Source organism: Heloderma suspectum, chromosome 2, assembly GCF_057233095.1.
Source record: "Heloderma suspectum isolate Gila_16-S chromosome 2, 16-S_ref, whole genome shotgun sequence".
Classification (NCBI taxonomy): domain Eukaryota; kingdom Metazoa; phylum Chordata; class Lepidosauria; order Squamata; family Helodermatidae; genus Heloderma; species Heloderma suspectum.
Window position 1 is genome coordinate 346683827 of NC_139459.1, and position 18414 is coordinate 346702240.

Below are 18414 nucleotides of genomic sequence, written 5' to 3' on the forward strand. Positions count from 1 at the left end.
TCGGTCACAAATGTGCAGCAAGGTTTGGGGGAGCGTGTTACAGGGCTTCTCCTTCCCCTGTAACACAGCAGGACAAGTACGAGGGAGACTCTGAGAACTTCAAGTCTTGGAAATGTTAGCAGTGACTGACTTTGCCATAAGGAAGGCCACTGTGAGCTCTGTGAGAGGCAACCCACCACAGTTCATGTTTGCTGCCTTGCGGTGCCACCTCTACCTCTTTGGCTGAGGGAGGATCTCTCCCGGTAGCTTGTTTTTGCAGCACTGCTTCTAATGCAGCAGCGTCGAACCTCTTTCAGCCTTTCAGCCACAGGGCCAACTTGAATTTTGGAGAAGCTCTTGGGAGCTGCGTTCCAGTGGTGTGCGTGGCCAAAGGTGAAAGGGGCGGGCCAAAGAAAAAAATTTGGGCGGGGTCCACATACCAAAAATACCAGCATATTTTAGCTTAAAGCTCTTCCTGGCAACAACTAAGCCTTAGGAGAGGCATTTCAAACTTTTATAACGGAAGAAAAACTGCACAAAAGCTGGGAAACCACCAAACAAGCGGCAATTGGGGGAAGGGGGTGTGGCTATCTGGGAACCCTGTAGGGCTGCATTTGGCCCATGAGCCTGAGGTCCAGCATGCTTGTTCTAAAGCTTACTAAAAAAGGACACCTGTTCACCTTATCAGACTAAATAGCAATTTGTTAAAAAGTACAGAGAGGCAAGCTGGATGGAAGCCTGGGCTGTGCCCGAGGGCTGTCCTGGTGGTAAAGCACCCTGACTCCTGGCTCAATCCCAGATAGATCCTTGGAGGGTGCAGGAAGGAATTCCCTGGTCCCCAGCAATGCAGTCAAAGCTTCCTTGCATCACGTTTTGAGAAGCCCTGGTTTAGCACAACTACAGAACGTAAGTTACTCCCTCCAAAGCCAAGCTGTGAAAAGGAACTAGAACATTCAAAAAGGTGTTTTTCCCTCAAAAACAGTAAAATGGAGAAGCTTCCATTACACAAACACTTAAAACAAATAACATAAAAAGATAGACCATACCATCTAGGGGGGTGGAAAGGCAACCAACTTCATAGAAGCCTGCATTTCCTTCACAGCAAATCACCTACAGAGATAAAATCAGGCAAGTTAATACACTGAAAGTCAGCAGGAAACCTACTGCGCAACAATCCAGAATTCTGAGAATTTCCCCATTTTTCCCCTGCCTACGTGCAGCATGTTCCATACATGTTAAAGAGCTACCCCTACCAAAGACCTTGTGCAGGCCTGCAGACTCTGCTCTTTGATTTGTAAGCTGACCGGGGGGCAGAGGTGAAAATGTAGTCCCAGTGGAGGAGCGTTGTAGGGCCTGTGAATGGAGACCCATCTACCTCTTGGGCACAGCTCCGGAGAATCTATCATTCATCTCCATTTAAGGGGCAGGGCCAGCTTCTTTGTAAAGCAGCTGTGTATTTAGCAACTCGCCTGGTAACCAGGAACTTCATGCAGGCAAGCAAGCAGGCTACCAGAGGAGGGAGGGATTGCTCTCTCCCTCCTCTGCCATCCCACATGGTTTCAGTACTAGCCACAAAGGAAAGAAAGTGCTTTCCTCTGTGACCAGCATGGAAACGTAGGTTACGAGCCTCTTAAGTAAGCTAGCAGCTTTTGTGGCTCTTTTTACAAAGCTGTTGTCATCCAGAAACAGGAGTACAGAAGCCAAGGGCAATTTGGTGACATGGTCTTGGGAATTAGAAATGGTCATTTAGTGCCAACTCACCAGTTTCTGGCCTTGTGGCTCTGACGTCTCTCTCCGGTCCATGAACATGGTGTCAATTTCATTTCCATCACAAGCGGCCAGCTTTGCTCGTTTTCCATTGCACTGCACAGAGAAGGAGGAGATCCCATTGGGATTTGAGCATCTGCTGTCTTTCTTTAAGCTCCTCAAATGCCTGACTTCTCAGGGTGGAGATAGGGTGGAGTGGGGAGCCTGAAGCAGGGACCTAGGCCTTTTGCATTAACTGGGAATGGAGAACTGGGTCAGAAAGACGTCTGAGAGCTGTGTGTGGAGGCAGTGATGGGCGGGGAGGGTTTTTAGGTTCACAGTTAGCATTTACTCACGTCCTCCACCAGTCGGGCTTGTCCTTGAAGCAACATGGGCATAAGGGCCTTTTGCAGGAGATACACAGAGCCCGGGTACAGCATGCGACGCCCAAAAGTGTGAGCCACTATAAAGCTATCGAGAAAAGAGGAGACAATAAGGAACTGGAGTTTCTGCAAGATCAAACCGCCTTGCCTAGCTCTGCTCTAGGGAGTGCCCAACCAGTCTGTTCTCCCAGCCACACTCACTCCCCTCCACTCCCAATCACACAAAGGGAAAGAGTGAGGAAGAGGTATACCTGGCAATCTGGCAGGGCAGCTTCTTGATGGTGTGCAGGAAGCCATTGATGGCGCTTCGGTGCTTTGGTTCCGGCCGCAACAGGGGAACATTTCGTGAATCTGACCTGTAGGGGTTACAGACCGGGAGAGGGTTCGAAGCTGTCACACTGACTTCTCTCAGAGGGGAGAGGATGTGTTATAGAGATTGCAAGACGAATGGAGGAAGTGCATAAAAGCCAATGATTGTGCAAGATCCACAGAGATTACAGAGAATGTGTGCATGTTAGAACAGGGAATTTGTGTACATTGTCCAGACAATATGCATAACCTCCAAGTCATGCTGGGCAATGTGACATTTACACACATTGGACAATAAATGTGCAAAGTCTCCAAGGGAAGAATACACATAGCGACTGGGCAATGTGCAAAATACCTCACTGATGGTCAGATGTTCTGCAGGTTAAGAGGCTAATACGCAAATCCCTCACCGGTGCCATTCATATGTGTATTCATCAAGATGTCTGGTGAAGAAGCACAATGGCTGGCTTCTATGCACATTCTACATTCATCTCACATCAACCACAATATAATATAGTTAACTACAGCAGGGAAGTCTACAAGCTTCTTCACTACTGGAGAGGGAGAGTGGGATGGAGAGAGAAGAGGAGATAGGAGGGATGGAAAGATGGGACCCTTGTAGTTTCAGTCCACCTCCCAACTAACCGGCTTGTTGCCTCGTCCCACCGGAAGTCCACAGGCCAACTCCTGAAGTCGAAGTTGTAGCTGGCAAGTTTGTTCTGCAAGGCACAAACAGAAAGAGAACCCCCCCACCCCCCCGCCCATGAATGTAGGACCAATATAATTGCTTTCAAGACTGGGCATGAGATAAACCTTCCCTGTTTTAAGCTCACACACAATATTCTTTCCCATGATCAAAGAACTTGCAGGCAGATTCAGACAAATATAGAACACAGCACAAAGCAACGCTTCCTTAAAACTGTAAGTCACACAAAAGCTGTTGGAAAGGGCAAAAAGGATGTCTCAATAGATCACAGGTAACAGGAGTGGAGGCTGAGGTACAACAGATGTAAGGCTGTCTACATAAGCACCACATTCACAGGCAGGTATAGAACAGCCACCGTTTATGGCAGGGGTGGGCAACATGTGGCCATCCAGATGTTGTTGGACTGCAGTTCCCATCATCCCTCACCACTGGCCATACTGGCTAGGTGTGGTGGGAATTGCAGCTCAACACCATCTAGGGGGCCACAAATTCTTCACCCCTGATTTATGGAGTCATACGAACGGTCCTTCTAGCCTTGGATTTCCTGCCCAGGCCGACAGAAGCTTTTGGGAGTTATTTCCTAGCCTAGGTATGCCAGATCTTTCAAGTGTAGACTGAACCTTGTACATGGGAAATATCCTCTGCTATTGAGCTACAGCCATCCTCATGCAAGGAGGCTGATTAATATTCACATACAAGCCCAAAGGTTTTCAGATTAGGCAGCCGCATAGCCGCTAAGCAGCCAATCAGGATGGTGCCTGGGAGTCGCAGCCACTCTCACCTTGTGCTCAGGTGTGCCATACCGGTGTGCGTCTTCAAGGATGGTGATGAACTGGATGTACTGAGGGTTTGTCCAACGACCAATGCCTGAGAAGAAGAGTTGGCACATTCAGTGACCAAATTTTCAGTGACCAGTCCCCTTTGCTTCGAACACCCTCTCAGAACTACATCGGGGTGGACAACATGTGCCCCCTCCCAGCCTTTTTTGTGGCCCCCAATGCCCCACCAGAAAAAAAGATGGCAGCAAAAAAGGTCCAGTTTTAAAGAAAACGGTCCCTTTTCTGCTGCATGCTGCCAAATTTTGGCGGCAAATTTGGCAGAGGGGGAGGCAGGGGTGCGGCCCCTGTGCGCGTGTGTGGGAAATTGGCTCCCGGATCCCCAGACGTTGCCAGCCCCTGGCTTACATGGTGCTGCGTCTCCTGTCCCTTCCTTCACAGCCCTCCTCCAAACCCGTCACCTAAGAACCGTGCTGGATCAGACCAAAGAATGATGCATTCCAGCATTCTGTTCACACAGTGGCAAACCAGACACCCCTGGGAATCTCTTTTCCAAAGCCTTTGGCTCAGCCCCAACAGTATTCTTTTAGTCTCGTCTCTGTCAGCCTTTCTTTCCCCATGTTGTTTCTTTCCTTCTCTCCCCCCCAGCTCAGGGCAGGGACCCATCTTTTTGCTTTTGTTACTCTGTAAAGTGCAGGCACTATGTAAAAACTAAAAACAAAACCATGAAGTAGATACTCTTACTTCCAGCATCCAAGGAAGTCACAGTTCCCTGACTCATTACACTTACACCCTACCCTTCCGATCCCAGAAAGTTCTCACCTCGTAGGCAGGCAATCCCAGCCAACAAGAGCAGCATGGTCCCGGCATAGTGAGAGAAAGCAACAACTTTGGACATCGTTAAATAGCCTAGACAGAGAGAGATTCAGACAGAAACAGAAATGATCAGACCAATTATTTGGAAGTTCAAATATGTTTTTTCTTGCAGAGGAAATCGTACTTGAAACATTGTTACTAGCGTTCTCCAATCTGGAGCCCTCCAGATGTTTTGGACTACAACTCCCATCACCACTGACCACTGGCCACCCTGGCTGGGGCTGATTGGAGTTGTAGTCCAAACCCCCGGAGGGTGCCAGGTTGGGGAAGGCTGATTTATGCCCACCTGTGGGTAGAACATGGAAGTATCTATTTTACCATAAATACGTGTGTGTGTGTGTGTGTGTGTGTGTGTGGAGTCAGGTGCCACAGCAGCTTCTCAACATGTGTACTTGCAGCAAGAAAGTCAGCACTCCTGTTTGCACCTTGCAAGGACCCTTTTAGTGTTACATTGAAATGTGCACATCCCATTAAAGATTCTTATGTTTATACCCTATGCATGCAGGAATCCTCTTGCTTTGTGCCATTTTATTTATTTATTATTTATATCCCACCTTTCTTCCACTGTGGAACTCAAGGTGGCTACACAGGACTCCCAGGCAGTCTCCCATCCAGACACTGACCAGATCCAGATCTGCTTAGCTTCAGCAAAGGGGCTGCTTCATATACCTTCAGATCACACTATCGGACCTGCTGATTTTGTTAGCCACCTTCAGTCAAGGGAATGCAGGACATTTTAAAAAAAATCAAGTGGGACCTGCAACAAAACACTGCAGTGTATCCTCACTTCCTTGCAGGAAGGCTCCTGTTCAGGGTTCAAGCCAGCTATGGCTCCCCTGAAGATATCATAAGCTGTGGGAAGCTCAAGCAGGGCATTCCACTCCCCATCTCCCATTTTAATTTTATAACTAATAATGAACATTCCATAGCTGCTATTCATGTTCAGAGTCAGACCTCAGTGTGCTTAAAAAAATAACAAAACATTGCACTTCTGCAAACCTCAGGTTTTGTCCACACATGCAGATACCTCCCTCAGTGACCCTGTTTTGGCAACAATCCTATCTGCCCTCGCTGCTTGAATTCACTAGTGTTGCATAAAATGGACACATATCCTTCACATACGACATGGAAACTAGGGCTGTGCACCGCTTCAGTCCGAAGCCCGAATAATGAATCGAAGCGGGCTGCTTCGGAGGTGCCTCAGTGTGATACGATGAGGAGGAGAATAGCAATGAGGCGCCTTGAAGTGGCCTGTATATGATACTGTATATGAAGCACCTCGTCTGACTCGGTGATTCGTTCTGAGCAACCCAGACAGCCTGGCGCCAGAAGTATCACCTTGAGAAAGTTCAGCGAGGGAGGAGGGCGGGGGGGGGGGAGGAAGCGAACTTTGGTGAGTGGAAACTCTAGGTGTCAAATCAGGGCTGAACATAACCCAGCAATCTCCAGTCAGTGACAGTGGTGGAGGAGGGGAGAAGACTGAATAACCAGAGAAAAATGGATACGTTTCAGAGACAGAGATCATTCTGGTGGTGTTACTTAGGGATGTGAGAACCCTCCTCATCTGGGTTCTTTGGATGCCTCCCCCCCGCCCCCAGTCCACCTGCTGGTCCCTCCACCTCTGCTGCGATCGCCCTGTTTTTAACAAACATGGTGATTGGAAGTCTATGTGCACATAGACTTATACGCAGAACGTGCTGTGAATTGCCCAGGCAGGAGGAGGTGCGGTGCATGCCCCTGCCACTTGCTGCCTCTCCCCGTGAGCAGGAGATGGCTAGCGGCAGGATGTGTGCGCTGCACCTCCTCCTCCCTGGTCGGCTGTCAAGGACAGCAGACCAGCAGTGCACCGCATGCCTGCACCACTTGCTAGCTGTCTCCTCCTCATGAGCAGGAGACGGCTAGCAGTCCTTGACAGCTGAGCAGGCAGGAAGAGGCGGCGGCGTGGGGCTGAGAGGGAGAGCTCTTTCGTTTGAGAAGTTTTGTGGAAAAAATTAAATTTCAGCTGCACCTAGCACAAGAAGTACTGGGCCAAACGGTCTGAAATTTGGCAGGTGGATCCCCTCTGTGCTGGCAGAGAGGCCCTCCAGTTTCATGTGTTTATTGTGAAACCCGAAAACGGTTTGGCCACTTGTGTTTTCCCATGAAAGTCAATCGGAAAACGCCCAAACCGAGCGATCCAGATATGGAAGCGAAGTGTGGGGTCCGTGCACCATCCTAATGGAAACATGTCGTTACCCTATGCCCAAGCAGCTCGTTTGGAGAAGAGGGCTTCCCAATATAAAGCCTTTTCACAGATGACTCTTCTGCTGTGGTCCTTTTTCCATGAGAAACAAAGTAGAACGAAAATATCATCTGTCAAGCGACCGCGAGTTGACCAGTATCAGGACATGAGAACCACTTAGAGGAATTCTATACCAGTCTCACAAATGAGATCCTCAACGGGCAAATGTTATTGCAACATTAGCATTCGAACCCAAAGGGACTTCAGCCTTGTGCCTGCCTCCCTCCTCAAAAAACAGTTAAAAAAAATCAAGAGCTTGTAGGCAGCACGGAAGGACTGTGGGGAAAGTAGTGATGGTGGGGGTGGGGGAGAGGCTCAAATTCTCAGATTTTTAAGCAACTGATAGAACAGGGGTAGGAAACCTCCAGCCTCCAGGCCTAATTTGTCCTGAGGAGTTTCCCCATCTGGCCCACAGAGTCCTGAGCTCCCTCTGTGAACCCTTCCCTAAGCCTCACCCCTTGGCCTGAAGGCTACCAGGGGCTTTGGGAGGAGGCAGGGAGATGTTACGGGGGAGACATTTTAAAATATGTAATTCAAGTTGTAGGAAAGCAAGGCTCTCACTTGGCCCCACAGACAGTCCGGGGACACCTGAATGTGGCACAGCTTTTGCTTACTGAGTGTGATTTCTACAGAAAAAATGTACTCAAGATGGCTCGCCATTAAACTACCTGTATATACAAAAGCTCCCCTTCATGGATCACTGCCTTGTTGTGGCGAAGGGGCTTGCGTAACTCAGTGAAGCCATAAGCTATGCCGTGCAGGGCCACCCAAGATGGACAGGTCATGGCAGAGAGTTCTGACAAAATGTGGTCCACTGGAGAAGGAAATGGCAGCCCACTCCAGTATTCTTGCCAAGAAAACCCCATGGAACGTATCACAAGGCTAAAAGAGATGACGCCGGAAGATGAGCCCCTCAGGTCGGAAGGTGTCCAATATGCTACTGGGGAAGAGCAGAGGGTATTTCCAAGTAGCGCCAGAAAGAGTGAAGCGGCTGGGCCAAACCCGAAAGGACACTCAGCTGTGGATGTGTCTGGTGGTGAAAAGAAAATCCGATGCTGTAAAGAACAATATTGTTTAGGAACCTGGAATGTCAGATCAATGAATCAAGGTAAGCTGGAGGTGGTCAAACATGAGATGGCAAGATTGAACATCGACATCTTGGTAATCAGCGAACTAAAATGGACAGGCATGGGCGAATTTAATTCAGGTGACCATCATATCTACTATTGTGGGCAAGAATCCCTTAGAAGAAATGGAGTAGCACTCATAGTCAACAAAAGGGTGGGAAAAGCAGTACTGGGGTACAATCTTAAAAATGATAGAATGATCTCAGTACGAATCCAAGGCAAACCATTCAACATCACAGTAATTCAAGTCTATGCCCCAACCACTGAGGCCGAAGAAGCTGAGGTTGATCGGTTCTATGAAGACCTACAACACCTTCTAGAACTAACACCAACAAAAGATGTCCTCTTCATCATAGGGGATTGGAATGCTAAAGTAGGAAGTCAAGAAATCACCGGGATAACAGGCAGGCATGGCCTTGGTGTACAAAATGAAGCAGGACAAAAGCTAATAGAGTTTTGCCAAGAGAACATGCTGATCATAGCAAACACTCTTTTCCAACAGCACAAGAGGCGACTCTACACATGGACGTCACCAGATGGTCAATATCGAAATCAGATTGATTATGTCCTTTGCAGCCAAAGATGGAGAAGCTCCATACAGTCAGTAAAAACAAGACCTGGAGCTGACTGTGGCTCAGATCATGAGCTGCTTCTTGCAAAATTTCGGCTTAAATTGAAGAACGTCGGGAAAACCACTAAACCGTTCAGGTATGACCTAAATCATATCCCTGATGAATATACAGTGGAGGTGAGGAATAGATTTCAGGGATTAGACCTGATAGACAGAGTGCCTGAGGAACTATGGACGGAGGTCCGTAACATTGTTCAGGAGGCAGCAACTCAATCCATCCCAAAGAAAAAGAAATTTATTTATTTATTATTGCATTTATATCCCGCCTTTATTCCTCTTGCAAGGAACCCAAGGCAGCTTACATTATCCTCCTCCTCTCCATTTTATCCTCACAACAACAACCCTGTGAGGTAGGTTGGGCTGAGAGTGTGTGACTGGCCCAAAGTCACCCAGTGAGCTTCCATGGCCAAGTGGGGACTAGAACCCGGATCTCCCAGCTCCCAGTCCAACACTCTTGCCACTACACCACACTGGCAAGAAAGCAAAGTGGCTGTCTGATGAGGCTTTACAAGTAGCTGAGGAAAGAAGGGAAGCGAAAAGCAAGGGAGAAAGGGGAAGATATATCCAACTGAATGCAGAGTTCCAGAGAATAGCAAGGAGAGACAAGAAGGCCTTCTTAAATGAACAATGCAAAGAAATCGAGGAAAACAACAGAATGGGAAAGACTAGAGATCTCTTCAAGAAAATTGGAGATCTCAAGGGAACGTTTTGTGCAAAGACGGGCATGATAAAGGACAAAGAAGGCAGGGACCTAACAGAAGCAGATGAGATTAAGAAGAGGTGGAAAGAATACTATACAGGAAAGATCTGAATGTCCCTGATAGCCATGATAGTGCGGTCACTGAACTTGAGCCGGACATCCTCGAGAGTGAAGTCAAGTGGGCCTTAGGAAGCATTAGTAACAACAAAGCTAGCGGAGATGACAGTATTCCAGTCGAGCTATTTAAAATCCTAAAAGGTGATGCTGTTAAAGTGCTGCATTCAATATGCCAACAAATCTGGAACACTCAACAGTGGCCACAAGACTGGAAAAGGTCAGTTTACATTCCAATTCCAAAGAAGGGCAACGCCAAAGAGTGTTCAAACTACCGCACCATTGCGCTCATTTCACATGCCAGCAAGGTGATGCTCAAAATCCTACAAGCTAGGCTTCAGCAGTATGCGAACCGAGAACTACCGGAAGTACAAGCTGGGTTTCGAAGAGGCAGAGGAACTAGAGATCAAATCGCCAACATTCGCTGCATCATGGAGAAAGCAAGAGAATTCCAGAAAAACGTCTATTTCTGCTTCATTGACTACGCTAAAGCCTTTGATTGTGTGGATCACAACAAACTGTGGCAAATTCTTAAAGTGATGGGAGTACCAGACCACCTTACCTGTCTCCTGAGAAACCTGTACGAGGGTCAAGAAGCAACAGTAAGAACCAGACATGGAACAACCGATTGGTTCAAAATTGGGAAAGGAGTACGACAAGGCTGCATATTGTCACCCTGCTTATTTAACTTATATGCAGAGTACATCATGAGAAATGCCGGGTTGGATGAATCAGAGGTCGGAATTAAGATTGCTGGGAGAATTATCAACAACCTCCGATATGCAGACGATACCACCCTAATGGCAGAAAGCGAAGAGGATCTCAAGAGCCTCTTGTTGAGGGTGAAAGAGGAGAGTGCAAAAGCTGGTTTGAAACTCAACATTAAAAAAACGAAGATCATGGCATCTGGCTCCATCACTTCCTGGCATATAGAAGGGGAAGAAATGGAAGCAGTGACAGATTTTACTTTCTTGGGCTCCAAGATCACCGCAGACGGTGACTGTAGCCATGAAATTAAAAGACGCTTGCTCCTTGGGAGGAAAGCTATGGCCAACCTAGACAGCATAGTAAGAAGCAGAGACATCACCTTGCCGACAAAGGTCCATCTAATCAAAGCTATGGTTTTCCCAGTAGTAATGTATAAGGAAGGCTGAGCGCCGAAGAATTGATGCTTTCGAACTGTGGTGCTGGAGAAGACTCTTACGAGTCCCCTGGACTGCAAGGAGGTCCAATCAGTCCATCCTAAAGGAAATCAACCCTGAGTGCTCATTGGAAGGACAGATAATGAAGCTGAAGCTCCAATATTTTGGCCACCTAATGCGAAGAGAAAACTCCCTGGAAAAGACCCTGATGCTGGGAAAGACTGAAGGCAAAAGGAGAAGGGGACAGCAGAGGATGAGATGGCTAGATAGCATCACGGATGCAATGAATATGAACTTGAGCACGCTCCGGGAGAGAGCGCAGGACAGGAAGGCCTGGCGTGCTATGGTCCATGGGGTCACGAAGAGTCGGACACGACTGAACGACTGAACAACAACAATATATAGAAAAGCTAAATGAATTGGGGGGGGGCATAATCAGTGCTTGGCTGGGAGGCAGCTTGGAGCCCCTCATAAGCTGCTCTGAGCTTTCTCCCATCCAAGTACTAACCTGCTTCCAAAATCGCTTCACTTCCAAAATCAGATGAGATTGGGTGTGCTCAGGGTGGTACGACCATAGGTCGAGCTTCCTAAAGGGAAAATACAACATACTTCTAATAATACTATGTACATATCACATACATAGATTTTATTATATGAAGTGGTATAGAATTATTAAGTAAATTATAAGTATAATAAAATATTTGCTAAGTCTCTAAGGATGCAATCCTATGCAGGTTTAGACAGAGAAACGTCCTACAACTCCCAGCATTCCCCCTGCGCCCTAAGAGACTGAGCTGAGAACCAGGAAGCCCCTCACCACCACAGCTCAAATCTCTCCTTGGCTGTGAATTCTTTCAGCCTTGCCCCTCCCCTCAGCTGGCTGGCTATTACGCTCCGTAAAACAACAGGAACTTTTGAGGAGACATTTGCAGGGCCCGAGAGAGCACTCGGAATGCTCCGTGACATTCGCCACTCCAGCTCCACAAGGGATCCTTTGTCTGTATGGCATGACAGCTGTCTCATGGTCCAGGGCAGTTCTCCCACTCCCCCCCCCGGCCAAAGAATGACACTCTTCTATATGCAACAGCCCTTAAAAGGAGGTAAAAATAGACAGCCCTGCCCAAATGTCTCGGAGCCGAGGTACTCCTTTCTCCGAATTAAAACTGGATGGATATTTCCCTCTCTTTGGGAGTAAGAATCAGCCACCTTCGGTGGGTGTCTGTATGAGTCGCTGTTCTGGGCGTGCCTCCTGACTGGAAGGAGGGAAACCCAGAGGAGGCTCTCACACAGAGATGCAACGGGTGGCTGGCTGCCTCTGTGAGTGCGCTTCTCTGTATTGGGACTGACTGAATAATCCAATACTGCCAAACTCAAAGAGAGAGCAGGAGCTGATTGGAAGGAGGCAAGGCCAGAGCAATCAATCCTGCAGATGCAGAGGGCAAATGCTGGTGGGTGTCCTTTGGGGGTGGTGTCCTCTGTGGGGTGGGCAGTTGTGGTGGATAGCCTCCTTTGTGGGCAGGCCCAGAATGCTACAGCTGGAATGCTGTAACTGGCCTTGGACTATGGACCAGGGCCAGTTACAGGGAGCATGTAACTCCCTTGCTACAAGAGCTTCAATGGGTACCAGTCTGTTTCCAGGCACAATTCAAAGTGTGGCTTATAACCTATAAAGCCCTATACAACTAGGCTACCTGAAAGACCGTCTTCTCCCATATGAGCCTAACTGCGTTTTAAGATCCTTGGGGGAGCCCTTCTCTCAGTCCCGCCACCTTCAGAGCCACGTTTGGTGGGGACACAAGAGAGGGTCTTCTTGGTGGCTGCTCCCAGGCTCTGGAACTCCCTGCTGAGGGAGCTCAGGATGGCCTCCTCCTGGTTGTCCTTCCATTGGGAGGCAAAGACATTTTTATTTAGGAAGGCCTTGGACATATAAGCTGGCCTGTTGCTGAAGGATTTTTTCATTGGTTGGGTGCTATTTATTTCTTTTATTGTTGCATTTTTTAATTGTGTTTTTAATGTCTTTGTTCTTCTGTTATGTTTTAATTAAGATTTTGTTTTTAATTCAGCTTCTACTGTTGGCCGCCTTGAGTGCCATGTTTTGGCAGAAAGGTGGGATTCAAATCAAAGAAATCAATTGATAGGTACATTGCACTCGACAGTAAACGTCAATTTATTCCTCACAGCACACCAGCAGTTCCAGCACAGAGCCTGGGATTTACCGCTATACATAGGAAGCTGCTTCATACCAACCCAGAGCATCGGTCCCTCTAGTTCAGTACTGTCTTCATGGACTAGCCGTGTTTCTCCACGCGGGGAGTCCACACGGGGGTCTTTCCTAGCTCCTACCGGGAGATGCTGGGGATTGAACCAGGGGCCTTCTGCCTGCAGAGCAGGGGCTCTTGCTGCCATGCTTGCTACAGCCCCTCCCCTTGTAGTCCCCAGATGGCGGAACCTCTCTAGTGCTACCCTGGAGCCAGCACATCCCGCCAAGGGATTCACACAGAGCAGCAGCCCATACCTTTTCTGTACAGGTAAAACACAGCAAGTGGGGAGGAGTAATAGGAAATGGACCACAGTACGGAAGCCTGCAAGGACAGAGCAAAGGAAGGGCATAAGTTACACAGAGAACCAACGTTTCCAAGACTCTTGCGGTGGTGCGGGGAGCGGCTATGGCAGATGCACTGGGTTAAAAGCAGAAAGGAGGCGGCCAAGGGTACTAGGGGAAGTTTAATGGTTAGAGCAAACAGGGAACAGAGGTTAGAAAGTGCAACACTCTACCATGGAGAGGGCGTAGCCATGGCTACTAGCAAAAACCATGGGGGACTGAGTTGCAAGTAAACATGCTTTCATTATGCTCCTAATGATCCCTTGCTTCTCTCAACAGCCTTTTAGAAACAGGCAATGTTCCAGGAGAGGGAAAGGACAAAACTTGAGTTCCCTGAGATGGGCTTCATTATGCAGAATCAGATGGCAGCATTCTGGACCCTACCGTGTCAGAATGAAGGGGTGTGTGATATATTCAAATGCTTCCACATGTGAACAACCCAGTGCTGGTAAGAAACTAGCACACCAGAAGGAAAGATTTAATGTATCCTCTCCTCAATGTGCTAGATTGTTACATGCAGGGAAGAGGAGTTTGAAAGATGGGGGAGCATTAAAAAAAATGGCCATTTGAAGTGCAGCTGTCCAGAATGCTATCACCTCTTTCTACCACCTCTTCTATGAAACTTGTGCTAGGACTGCGTATGCAGCAGAACACAGTGGGAATGAGGTGACGGTACGAACAGTACCACTTCAGGCTGTAGGTAATCATGTTTCTGAATATCCCTAAAACCTCCCTGCTAATAGAAAACTAGCACAGCAGGGGAGTCAACAGGACTACATGACCATTCTATCTGATGTGCTAGGTCGGTGGGTTTCCTTTTACTTGCAGCGAGTTTTTGTTTGCTCACTTTTTGTTTTAAGCTGGGGACAATTCAATAATAGCATCCCATCTGTGGCTTAAGTGGTACAACCCACTCCACCACCTTATTCTGCTGCGTACCGCCCCCCCCCCCCCCCCCGGCATCATTAGGCCTTGTAGAACAGCTGCAAGATAGAGCACATGGGGTGGAGAGGAAACTCACCAGTGCAAGGATGCTGTCAGCATGTTTTTCAAGGGTCCGAGGCTGATAATACGATTCCTGTTGAGAAGAAGTGGGACATTTGCTGAGCTCGGGCTTTAAGCCTTGAAGAAGGGCAGGGAGAACAGCATTACAATGAGATTGGGGAAAAAGACCCCCCCCCTTCAGAAGAGCTGGCGCATGTTTTTCCTCTGACTCCGAGGGGCCTGCATGCCTGAAAGAACTTAACCAGTTAACCCTGCATTTGGATCTATTAGGCAAAGGCAACAAAATCCCATCCCCCTAAAGACAGAAAACTTTCCTGATGCTATACTGGTAGTTATGCAGATGTAACACACCTCAGAACAGCCTTCTCCAACTAGGTGCCCTTTGGATGTGTTAGACTGCAAGCATGCTGGTTGGGAATGATAGGAGTTGCAGTCCCACACATCCGGAAGGCATCTCTCCCACACCGGAGGCCTTCAAGACAAGGCTGGACAGCCATTTGTCAGGGATGCTCTGACTTGGATTCCTGCGTTGAGCAGGGGGTTGGACTCGATGGCCTTGTAGGCCCCTTCCAACCCTACTATTCTATGATTCTATGAATCTATGATTCTAAGGCTGCCTCAGACGTATGCACCACAGCAGCCATTTTGATGGCTCACCTTGGATTAAGGACTTCCCTGCCTGAACTATAGCCTCACCCCTGGTGGCTTGTCACTAGCCCTAAAAATGGGTGAGGGAAAGGAAGAGACTGCTTTACAAGGAGGCACCTCTCTGAAAGCCACGTCCCCTGACCTGGAAAGGCTTGCCCTCAGTCATAGATTCGCAGCGATGAGCTGTGGCAGGGGCGGGCAGACCTTAGGCTTGTGGGATCTTCATCCTTTTCTAAAACCAGAACCCTGAAGTCCACCAACTGGAGCCAGATACAAAAAGGTGGCTCAGGGGGCAGAGGCCATTACCCACTGAACCCCATGAGCCCTGCAGTGGGATGACCTGCATATACAAGTACAAACCCTACATCCGAATGGTTACAGAACAGGGATTCTGAGAGTCCAATAAAGGCTAAAAAAATGTTCATTAAACAACTGAATTGGAGACCTCTGCTGATCTAAGAACATAAGAGCCCTGCTGGATCAAACCAAAGGCCCTTCTACTCCAGCATCCTGTTCACACAGTGGCCAACCAGCTGTCTGCAGGGAACTCTCAAATAGGTCGTAAGTGTAATAGCACCCACCCACTTATGTTCCCCAGCAACTGCAGTACATAGCCATACTGCCTCCAATACTGGAGGTAAAATCTAGCCATCTTGACCAGTAGCCACTGATAGCCTTATCCTCCATGAATTTGTCTAATTGCCTTTTAAAGCCATCCAAATTGTGTCCATCATTATATCTTGTGATAACTACTTTAGTTAGGAACACAGGAGGCTGCTTTATACCGCGTCAAGCCACTGGTCCATCTAGCCCTGTACTGTCAACACTGACGAGCAGTAGCTCTCCAAGGTTTTAGGCAGGAGTCTTTCCTAGCCCTACCTGGAGACGCCAGTGATTGAACTTGGGACCTTCTACATGCAAAGCAGGTGCTCAGCCCCTCCCCTACGGCAAATCTCCCAGAATGCTACCAGAACGTTCTAATTAACCTTCTGCCCACCCCTGGGCTGGGGTCACTGTGCAACTGAATACACTCTCTTCCTATTCTTATTTTGTATTATCCAGGGCTGACCCCTGGTGAGCCTCTAGCTCAAAATTAAACCCTAGGGCAGGGGTGTGTAATTTGTGGCCATCCAGAAGTTTCGGCCTACAACTTCCAACAGCCCTAGCTGTTGCTGAGGGATCATGGGAGTTGTAGGCCACAAGTTGCTCACCCCTGCCCTAGGGACACAGCAGCCATTGGGGAATTTAGCGATACGAATCAAGGCAGATGAATGAGATAGCTTTTGCAGCATCTGCTAGCAAGCCTCAAAGAACGTGCAAAGTGTTATCCAAAATGATACAAGATAACCCTGCGCATGACACCCTTTGTTTCCTGGAGGAAGGGTGGGCCACAAAACATGATGAACAGATTCACATTTCTCTCACAAAGCTCATTCTTATGTATATATATTGCGAGGTTATTCATCTTCGCCACCACGTAACACCCCAGTTGCACAAGACCGAAGCATTCAGCATTTCAACATTCAGCGCGCTGTAGCCTCATTCTTTGAGGCAGACAGCGTATCTGAAGGTTACAAAGCTGGCAGAAAAAACAGACAGTACAAATTCTGTCTATGCGGGCAAATGTCACACAGCAGGAAAACAGATACTGCTGGAAGGTATGATGTGGCCATTTTATGAATGTTGTGCTACACTGGTAGCAGTGTCAGGATTCTCGATCCCCCCAGTGCACACACTCAGGCAATCACCCAAATCGGTGAGATTTCTTTACTTCAGGAAATCCCACAGCAAAAGCTTAAAGGTTACACTCTTCGGAAATCTTCTAGCTGACTGTCAGTAGCTATAGGCTCTATGCAATTCCAGAACAGTCCAAAGCTAAACACTCAGTGCAAAGACTGAGATCCTAATCAATGTGTTTTCCCCACTGCCATCTTCAAGGTTCTGAACTCAAGGGACGGGATTTGGGATTCCTGGCGTATCTAACCCAGTCAATCCATACATGGGGTTCCAATCCTGGACAAGGAATGGGAATGATTCCTGGAATGACCCAATCAGGCAATCAAGGTCTAAATTCTTGAAAGGCCTAAACAAAACTACACCCATAGAGAATCCAACTTTGAATCTTTTGTTGATAACTCCAGGCTACATGGTCGAGGCCTATCAAGATCAAGGGATGGGTAAATCCTGACATGCAAGGAGTTCCGTGCTATCACGTTCGCATTGCTAACTCCATACTGCATGCATCCAGGCAGAGAAAGTCCAAAAGTCATAGATGAAACCCAGCCTGCCAGTACGCTGAGCTGACGACGAACAAAGACACAAAATCCACAGCAAACGAGAGTTGAAGTCTATGAAAAGTCTCACAGTACTTCTCATGGCAAGCCTTTAGCAATCCAAATTTCCAATTAAGGGAGAGTCCATGTGCAGACTGCCTCCAAAAGCTCAGACCATGATGGATCCAGAGAAGGCTTTGGGCGATGAAGACGAGATGTTCCTAGCAAAGGCCTTTGCATCAGCTTAAAAAGGGGAGGTGTGACTGTAAAACACCCCCTCCGGATCCTTTGACAGACAAGGGCCTTTAGCCTTTCAGCACAGCCCCTGTCTAAACAGGGCATCACTGCTCAGCACTCCAGCAGTGACACTTCAACCTGGGTGACCGTTCTGCAGCCGCAACCCCACCTCTGTCAGGTTCTCACAGACAGCTTCTAGCCTCCCTGCCTGCCAAGGCCAGATCAGCAGGTGGACAGGGAGTGAGGTGACTCCCCCAGCTCTACTCTGAGATAAGTTCACACAGATTCTGACATTCCAGAGGCTGAGTAGGCCCAAGAACTTGCAGGCTACTTCTCCTCAAACCTTAGCTATAACCTACAAGGCCCATTGCAGTGCTGAAGCTGGCCCTGACTGCAAATTAAACAGCCCTTGGATGGAAATGTGGTTATTTTGAGCATGTCCCATCTAAGAATTGTCACCAGCCAAAGTTATTGAGCTGGCAGCCACCACTATTTGTTCAGCCTGGGGTGTTTTTTTTTTTACACACTAACTACAAGATAAACCTATCAAGTTACCTTTTCCTAGTTAGCCGAGGCTCAGACTTGTCTACTCCTTACTGTAGCAGCTCTCTCCAGGATCCCAGGAAGTGGTGTTTCCCAGCCATAGTGAGAAATTTGTGATCTGAGTTAACACTGCTCCCCGAGACCCCAGGGACTGAATCTGCAAGAGCCCTAACCATTGAACTCTGAGCTCTACCTTATTATGTGGGCCATCAGGCAGGACTCATCGGAAGCCTCTGTATCTATTCCCTGCAAAGCTAGCTGGTCATTAACATGTCAGAGGTTGGATCCAGACTTAATCATATATAAGAGTGCACCCACTAAAATCATGATTGACTT

The 18414-nt window shown here is 48.1% G+C and overlaps 1 protein-coding gene across 2 annotated transcripts in view; it reads right to left on the minus strand.

Annotated features, from left to right (window-relative positions):
- ABHD16A (abhydrolase domain containing 16A, phospholipase) overlaps positions 1 to 18414 on the minus strand; it is a 38761-nt gene that overhangs the window by 17415 nt on the left and 2932 nt on the right. Inside the window, exons 2-10 of one of the 2 annotated variants that reach the window (XM_084840892.1) lie at positions 14394 to 14450; positions 13286 to 13352; positions 4722 to 4808; positions 3905 to 3990; positions 3063 to 3136; positions 2360 to 2464; positions 2082 to 2196; positions 1741 to 1842; positions 1026 to 1089 (exon numbers count right to left, since the gene is read on the minus strand). In XM_084840892.1, the coding sequence (XP_084697018.1) occupies positions 1026 to 1089; positions 1741 to 1842; positions 2082 to 2196; positions 2360 to 2464; positions 3063 to 3136; positions 3905 to 3990; positions 4722 to 4808; positions 13286 to 13352; positions 14394 to 14450 (757 nt within the window). The remainder of the gene's footprint in view (positions 1 to 1025; positions 1090 to 1740; positions 1843 to 2081; positions 2197 to 2359; positions 2465 to 3062; positions 3137 to 3904; positions 3991 to 4721; positions 4809 to 13285; positions 13353 to 14393; positions 14451 to 18414) is intronic. The other variant, XM_084840893.1, reaches the window with a different exon arrangement.